General features: G+C 54.2%; 1 protein-coding gene across 1 annotated transcript; it reads left to right on the top strand.

Moving 5' to 3' along the window:
• The first annotated feature begins 838 nt into the window (after positions 1-838).
• On the top strand, positions 839-1,561 carry Sox14 (SRY-box transcription factor 14). The gene has a single exon (XM_046431247.1). It carries the CDS (start codon positions 839-841, stop codon positions 1,559-1,561), a length of 723 nt encoding a protein of 240 aa, XP_046287203.1.
• Positions 1,562-7,603: the final 6,042 nt, after the last annotated feature.

The raw sequence follows: 7,603 nt of genomic DNA, 5'->3' as shown, positions 1-7,603 counted from the left end.
GTATTCCAAGTCCTAATTCTCTCTTGCACAACCGGGAAAGAAACAGGAGGCACGAAGAATTTTAGTTTTTGACAGTGCCAGAGACAATGTGGAGCCCAAGTCGCCAGTCCTGAGCTTAGTCGCTGTGTTCTCTCGGTTTCAGTCTCTCTCTCTCTCACACACACACACACACCTCTCCCCGCCCCCACCAGTGTCGCTCCCTCTAGCCTCTACTCGCGCGTTGCAGGTGCTCCCCCTCGCCTTCTCTGCAGCTGATTGGCGCCCAGGTTGGGGAGTCACCGCCCCACGCTTATGTCAGAGTGCGTGCTGTCCGGGCCCACCTCGCCTTTGAACTTCGCCGCTTTTGGCTCCTGTTCATCTGCCTCCCCGCATTCTCAGCCAGGTGCAGTGCTAAGGCAAGGCAGCTCCGGGGAAGTCAGGGGAGGGGGGAGCCACGGCCGGAGACGCAAAAGAAGAGAAGGGAACTAGAGAAGGCGAAGGTGGAGAGGGAGAGGAGGAGCTTCCTGCCCTCTCCAGAAAATTACCTGGCCACTTAATCCCAGAGACTCTGGTACTTGGGCCCCAGTCTCAGGTGCCCACAGCCCCCGGCCGAAAGCCCTCTCATCCCCCGCCCTTCCTGTCCGGGTTCGCCCCCCGGGGGCTACCTGGGTGCTGGGACTGGAATGATCAGCTGAACTTTGCCGGATCAGTTCTTCTCTCTGGCTTCCCCTCAGCTGCGCCAAGGAGAGGGGAGCTCAGAGTCCCGGCTCAGGACGGAAAGACAGACTGCCAACCGCTCCCAGGCTCGCCCACAGAGCCCCTTGCACTCCCCACCCCCGCCCGCCTAGCCGCCGGGACCATGTCCAAACCTTCAGACCACATCAAGCGGCCCATGAATGCCTTCATGGTATGGTCCCGGGGCCAGCGGCGCAAGATGGCCCAGGAAAACCCCAAGATGCACAACTCGGAGATCAGCAAACGCCTAGGCGCCGAGTGGAAGCTTCTGTCGGAGGCAGAGAAGAGGCCATACATCGACGAAGCCAAAAGGCTGCGCGCCCAGCACATGAAGGAGCACCCTGACTACAAGTACCGGCCACGGCGCAAGCCCAAGAACCTGCTCAAGAAGGACAGGTATGTCTTCCCCCTGCCCTACCTGGGCGACACGGACCCGCTCAAGGCGGCCGGCCTGCCCGTGGGGGCCTCCGACGGCCTCCTGAGCGCGCCCGAGAAAGCCCGGGCCTTCTTGCCGCCTGCCTCGGCGCCCTACTCCCTGCTGGACCCCGCGCAGTTTAGCTCCAGTGCCATCCAGAAGATGGGTGAAGTGCCCCACACCTTGGCCACCAGCGCGCTGCCCTACGCGTCCACCCTGGGCTACCAGAACGGCGCCTTCGGCAGCCTCAGCTGCCCCAGCCAGCACACGCACACGCACCCGTCCCCCACCAACCCCGGCTACGTGGTGCCCTGTAACTGTACTGCCTGGTCTGCCTCCACCCTGCAGCCCCCCGTCGCCTACATCCTCTTCCCAGGCATGACCAAGACTGGCATAGACCCTTATTCGTCAGCCCACGCCACGGCCATGTAACCCCCAGCCTGGCCCGGACCTGAAGGGTGGCCTGGAAGCGGGGTCTGCACCCTGTCCTCTGCGCCTAGCCCTGGCCTGCAGATGCCTCTGGGTCAGCCCTGCTGCTGCCCCTTACCCTACCCAGACTCTGCCTCTCTCTTCCAGGGGAAAGGGAGGGGCATCCTCCCGGACCCAAGGCGCAGACAGGTGCAGAAACTTGCAAACATTATGACAGCTACACAGCTGCCCCATCCCTACTCTCCCCAAACAAATCTCCGACTGCACCCCCTTTGGACAAAAAAGTGGGCAGTTTTGCTTTATTTATGTCCCCTTCACTCTCCTCCGATAGGCTTTGGACTCGGAACTCCCAGATCCTGGTATTATATCTAGAATATGCATATATATATTTTTTTCTTTTTCCCCCTGAAGAAAAGAGACAGTTGGGTCTCCACTTTTCCATCAGACACAACTAGGCACCATTTACTCTTCATGTGTGGGGGGAAAGAAAAGCTTAAAAGTTTAAAACTACAAAAAGGGAAACATTTCTATTTAAAACCATGCTATAATAGTGTTTGCTTCTTTAAAGGGAAAACAAAACAAAACAAAAAAAAAAAAGGACCCACTTTGCTATTTGTGTAAAGCAGTGCTCCTAGAGACCTAAGTTTACTTTTAGACAGAATGTCCGGTTATGAAGTCAGGAAGTAGAAGGTGAACAAAACTTAAAATAATAAAAACATCCTTAATGATCATAAATGTTTTGACGATGTCTTGGAAATGTACCTAGAAGGATTTTACCTCGTTACTCTGTTCATTTGTTGAACAAAGACGTTTTGAATAAAGACAATCTGTCATTGCAAAGAGTAACCTTTGATGTGCATAAAATCAAGTCAGGAGGTCAGGTCCAGCCGCCGGGGAAGTGGGGCCGCGGGGAGGCTGAGTGCTGGTGGAGCGACTCTAGCAGTGATAGCTGGCGCTGTCCTGCTTTGACCGAACCTTTAAGCCTGGTGCAGAAGGGCCTAGAGTCTGGGATCTGTGGAGATCCCGCCCCGGGGAGCCGCTTTTTGCCTTTAGAGGCCAGACAAAGGTATCAGTACCTGAGCCCGCACTCTTTCTGCGCGTTCTTCGCAAAAGCGTGGGGTCCCTTCAAGAAGCGAAGGAACCCAGACAAAAGGCGAACCTTGGGTTCGCTTTTAAAAAACAAAACTCCAAAGGAATGGGGAGAAGCACGAGTCCCCTGGGAACCAGTTGCTCACCGAGCATCGCGTCCTACTGCAGATGTTTAAGTTTGCTAGGGGCGAGGCGAGTGGAATCCATTAAAAAAAAAAAAAATAGGTGCTTGGAAACACTGTTACCGGCTTCTGTGGGGACCTGGGACTCCAAACCGGTTCCTAAGTTAGAAAATAAAAACCCAAGAAATGCAGAAAAACATTCCCTAGGTCCCCGCCGGGTCCTGTCAGACTTTTTGCTAAGACCCTGAGGGAGAAAAGAGAAAGAGGGCTTTATGGTCACGGCTCAAGCAGAGTTTTTAAAAACAAACATTTAAAAATGCTTTAGTGTTTAATGAATAAGAAAGAACCCTTTTCTTTCCCTCCGGGTGAATGTTTGCTTGAAGATTGTTCTGTGTATTGTGAGGGAGGAAAACAAGAAATCCTCTGATGCTATCCAGTCCAACTCTGGAATTTGTTCGAAGAGTGTTCCTCGCCTCCGGTCTCCCCCAGTCTCACCCCAAACCGGTGCTCACGCGTGTTTTTCCTTAGGTCTCGTGCTTTCCCCACTGGCTTTGATAAGGTGCGGGATGGGGGTGGGGCAGTCTAAGAGCTTGGGACTCTGCTGCGGTTATGGGATTTGTGCGCTTGCCTCGGCGGTTTCCAAAGGAGTCGGTGGTTGGAGGTGCAGGGGAAACGCTGTCAACAGACACCAAAGCCGAAACCCGCGATTAGCATATTGTCCGCAAAACAATTAGAAGTGTTTGAGGTGCTATTTGGAGCCTATTCATCCGAACCCCTTTGTTAAAGGGGGATTTTCATTATTAAAAAAAAAAAAAGTTAGCAGTTGTCCATCTGGCTGAGCTGAATAGCAAAGTGATCCGTGTTGTATATGCTTTTCTCATTAAGAGCTCTTTTGAGACCGATGTTAGAATTAAATGGTATAACACAATTAACATACACGGGCTCTGAATAGGAAGGGACGCCTATAAATAATAGATAGATAAATAAATGAGCGATCAGGCGAAGGTAAACAAAGGCGGACTGGGGGAGGTGTGGGGAGGCCGGGCGGGCTGAGCCACGCTTACTTAGCATTACAAAACCCTCTTACAAATCGAGACAATTAGGAAGTGACTTGCCTCTGGTGGCGGTCCGGTCTGGAGACTCTGGAGACTCTGGAGACTCTGGGTGCTTAGGGAAGGCCCCTCCTCCCGCCCGCCTGCAAACCCAGGAGGCCTGGGGCAGAGGTTCCGCGGTCTCGCTGTCTGATATAACCCCAACTGACAGACCTGTCAGACTCTCTGCTCTCCCTCATAGCTCAGTGTCCCTTAACATCTCCTAAGATGAAGCTTACAGGGGTCTGGGTGTCTCCCCGCAGATCCCAGGTCGAGAGCGCCCTGGGCGTACAAAGCACCTCACCCAGAGGAGGAAGCCCGCGCGCAAAGACCCATTAGGGTGCCCGGTTGATTCCAAAGTGAGGTTAGGCTGGAAAGGGGCACCCGGTGAGTTTGAGTGGCGGAGGCCTCGGGCGACGACAGAAACTGAAAAGAGAGTTCCAGATTGGTTCCAGATTGCTCCCGGCCCTTGGGATTCCGAGGGGAGCCCCCAGGAAATTGGGGTGCGCTGTAGCCGAGCCGGGGATCCAGGAACCGGGTTAATGAAATCTCTTTCCAGCCTACAGAAAGCCAGGAGCTCAGAATGGGTCCCGGGACTTGACGCCGCAGACGTGGCTTGGGCCATTTCTTCCCATCGCATTTCATTTCCTTCCTTCATAGATATTCTGTCCTCCTTAGACCTGGTCCCAGTCTCGGTCCCCGACGGGGGCTGCCACTGTTTCGCTTTCCTTGCCCCTCGGGCCGCAAAAAGTCCGCTGGGGTGCGCGGCCAGGACTCGCCCTAACAAACAGCCCAAATCCTGCTTGTCACGCCACTGACAGGGGCCGATTACTGACTTTGAAGTCAGACGCAGACAAAAAGAAATCCCCTGGGGGGTGTGGAGGAAAGCAGTCCCTGTCAAACCTGTTTGCTCACAACTGTCTCTTTCTTTCAAGAAAATCATTAAAGCAAACCTGTAGGGAGAGGAGCGCCCCGCCCGCCCAGAGTCGAGAAGAACCGCTTCTCCTGAGCGCGCCACGCGCAGCCAACAGCAGCCAAGAGTTCCCCTCGAAGACTCTTGGCACCCGGAGAACACAAACTCCGGCGGCACGCGGGGCGCCCGGGACCCTGCGGGAAGAGATCCTTCCAACCCTCTACCGTTGGCTAGCATCCCGCAGCCAGGGATCGCCGGACTTCTTCAGCTTGCCATCTGGGCCTCCCTCTAGCAGAGGTGACAAGGGAAGGCCTGTGCCTCTGGCCTGCAGGTGCCATTGCTTCCAGGAACCCCCTACACCCATTGACACAATACACACCATCCTAGACATCGCTGGTCCTCAGTAAGTGTTTCCTAGGATCCCAAAGAGCTGAGCCGCATCCAGCTCAAGGTAGTGGCAGTCGGTGCAGTACCGCAAGGAGCAGAGTTGTTTGGGTTTTAACTGGGGTTTCTTTCTTAAACTTTGGCGGCCATCTGTCTCAAGGGTACAACTAGTCACATCTTCTGAGAGATCTGGAATTATTGGCCACCTTTAGCTCCCGGCCTCCTTCAGAGAACTTCCTCAGTCTTTTATGCACTTTCCTAGCTTTGGGTTCCACTCCAGAAACCTTTGATTCCCTTCCAGGTTCCTTGTATTTCTAGTTTTCTGACTTTAAAGCTGGAGAAGGCCAGCTACTTCGAGTAAATCATACTAAGGTGTGAATGGCTGACAATGGAAACCCCCTTAATATTTACATTTAAAATAGGAACTAGATAATATCCAGAAATCTCCAGTGATCCAGAACAGGGTGGTATTTCAGTAGGGTAGAGCCCAGGGGCTTTCACTACATTGCATCACCTAGGGAAGTGGCTCCTACCTGGGCAGTCACCTCAGATAGGGGATTCCCAGGGCCCTGAGAACTTGGCAAGCAGTTGAAGATTCTTACTGCCTTCCTCTACTCCCCATTTCAGGTCTTGTCACCATTGCTCAAGTGGACAATGAATTTTAAGTCATTTGGATCTGCATATCATGTAATTCACAAGCCCCACGTTAAGAACTCTCTGTATTTGCTAGTGAATCGTGTGTGTGTGTGTGTGTGTGTGTGTGTGTGTGTGAGAGAGAGAGAGAGAGAGAGAGAGAGAGAGAGAAGAAAAAAGAGAGACAGAGTGGTAGAGGGGGCCATTGGATTTGAATGCAGGACTTATGGGGTCAGTGCTTTCACCTACCTACTGCCTCCGGGTGTGCTCTCTTGACCTCTGGACCTACCCTTGCCTCCCACACCCTCGCGGACGCAGCACTGAGAGCGTCACTTGGGCTGATTTCTTCCCTGTCGCTGCGGGAATGGATCTTGGCTTGGAACCAGAAGCCTTGGCTTTGGGCCGCAGCAAAGGAATTAGAGAAATAATGGAATTGGAGGCAGGCGGGCGGAGGCGGGGGCGGGGGTGGCGCTAAAAATTCTGGGGCGTCCACAAAGGGCTCTTAGCCCCTTCTTAACCCCAGCTCTGCGCCTTCTACAGTCCGGCGCTTGGGAGGCCTCCTGGAAGGTGCCTGAAGGCAGGAAAAGGGGTTTGGGCCAGCTCTCTCTTAGCCTAGCCTCTGGCCCTGCATACAGCAGAGCGGTCATCCTGGGCTTGCGCCCAGCCATTGGGGAGAGTGTGAGAAATCTGTGCTCCTTGGAAGAGCCGCGGGCTTTACGCGTCCATGGGCGGCCTCCCAGATTCTTCGTCATTTTCGCTCAGATCCCTACACTTGGTATCCTCCTTGACCCCCCAAAGCCTCCAAGCGTTTGGCTCAGGTTTAGGAAGGGACTGGTATCCAAGACGACAGGAGGCCAAAAGAAGTCTGCTTCAAAGAGTTGTGCTACTCCAGCGGCTAGTGGCCATTTCCAAACTTGTCTACTAGAGTCCAGAAAAGAAGCAATTCAAACGTGATCAGTGTGTTCAGGGCAAGTATAGGAAGGGACTTTAGAAAACTCTGCCAGTCGTCTAGGCTGCACTTGGCTAGAAAAGCGACACCCGACGGCCGCACTAGGGTGGGGGAGTTCCGTGGGCTTCCAGGCCCCTGCGCCGCCTGCTGCTCCCTGATAGAGAGAGCGCCTGTTTTCCGGGATGCTTTTAGGCTGGGCCACTCCTCAGAGCTCCTGACTTTAGCACTGCGTTTAGAGCTAAGAAAAGTGGATGAGAGGTGCGGCTTCGGAAGCAAGCGCCCGCGTACTTGCCTAAGCAGGTGCAGGGCGCAGAACCCGGACTTCCCAGCGAAGCTAAGCAGCTCCCGACTTCCCGCAGCTCTGCCAAGTCCCCGGCGGTTACGCCGGACGCCCCGCCCGGGGACAGAGGGAGGAAAAGGAGGGAGGGAGCGGGTGGCCCTGGCGCACACCGCGGGTCTGCTTTAGCCCGGCACCCCCCGTGGCGCGGCGAGTCAATGGGATTTGCACACTCGAGGTGTAACAGCATTACTGCATTAATTACCATTTCCATTTCACGTCCAGATTGTTTACTTATCTGCGGGAAACATATGTCGGGAGAAGTTCACATTCCGGATTCTGCTCCGCTGCCCAAGGTGCAATTCCGGGGAGGCGGCGAGGGGGAGGGGAGAGCTTCAGATTTTTTATTACACCCTCTAGCCTTATCTGCTGCTGTAAATTATGAGGATCCTCCATTGAGCGGCATATGGAGATTATATACTTTTTTGAATATCGTTTCCCAAAGCCTGCAGATTTTCACTTTGAAATGAAACAATCCTCCACCGGTTCCCTGGGGGCCTCCTGAGCCGCCCGGTGCGGCCCGGAAA

The sequence above is a fragment of the Marmota monax genome, unplaced genomic scaffold (assembly GCF_021218885.2).
Source record: "Marmota monax isolate L192 unplaced genomic scaffold, Marmota_monax_Labrador192_F-V1.1 WCK01_AAM20220418_F8-fsc00022, whole genome shotgun sequence".
NCBI classification, from domain to species: domain Eukaryota; kingdom Metazoa; phylum Chordata; class Mammalia; order Rodentia; family Sciuridae; genus Marmota; species Marmota monax.
Note: the sequence above shows the minus strand (reverse complement) of the source record. Positions and strands in the feature narration are given on the sequence as shown.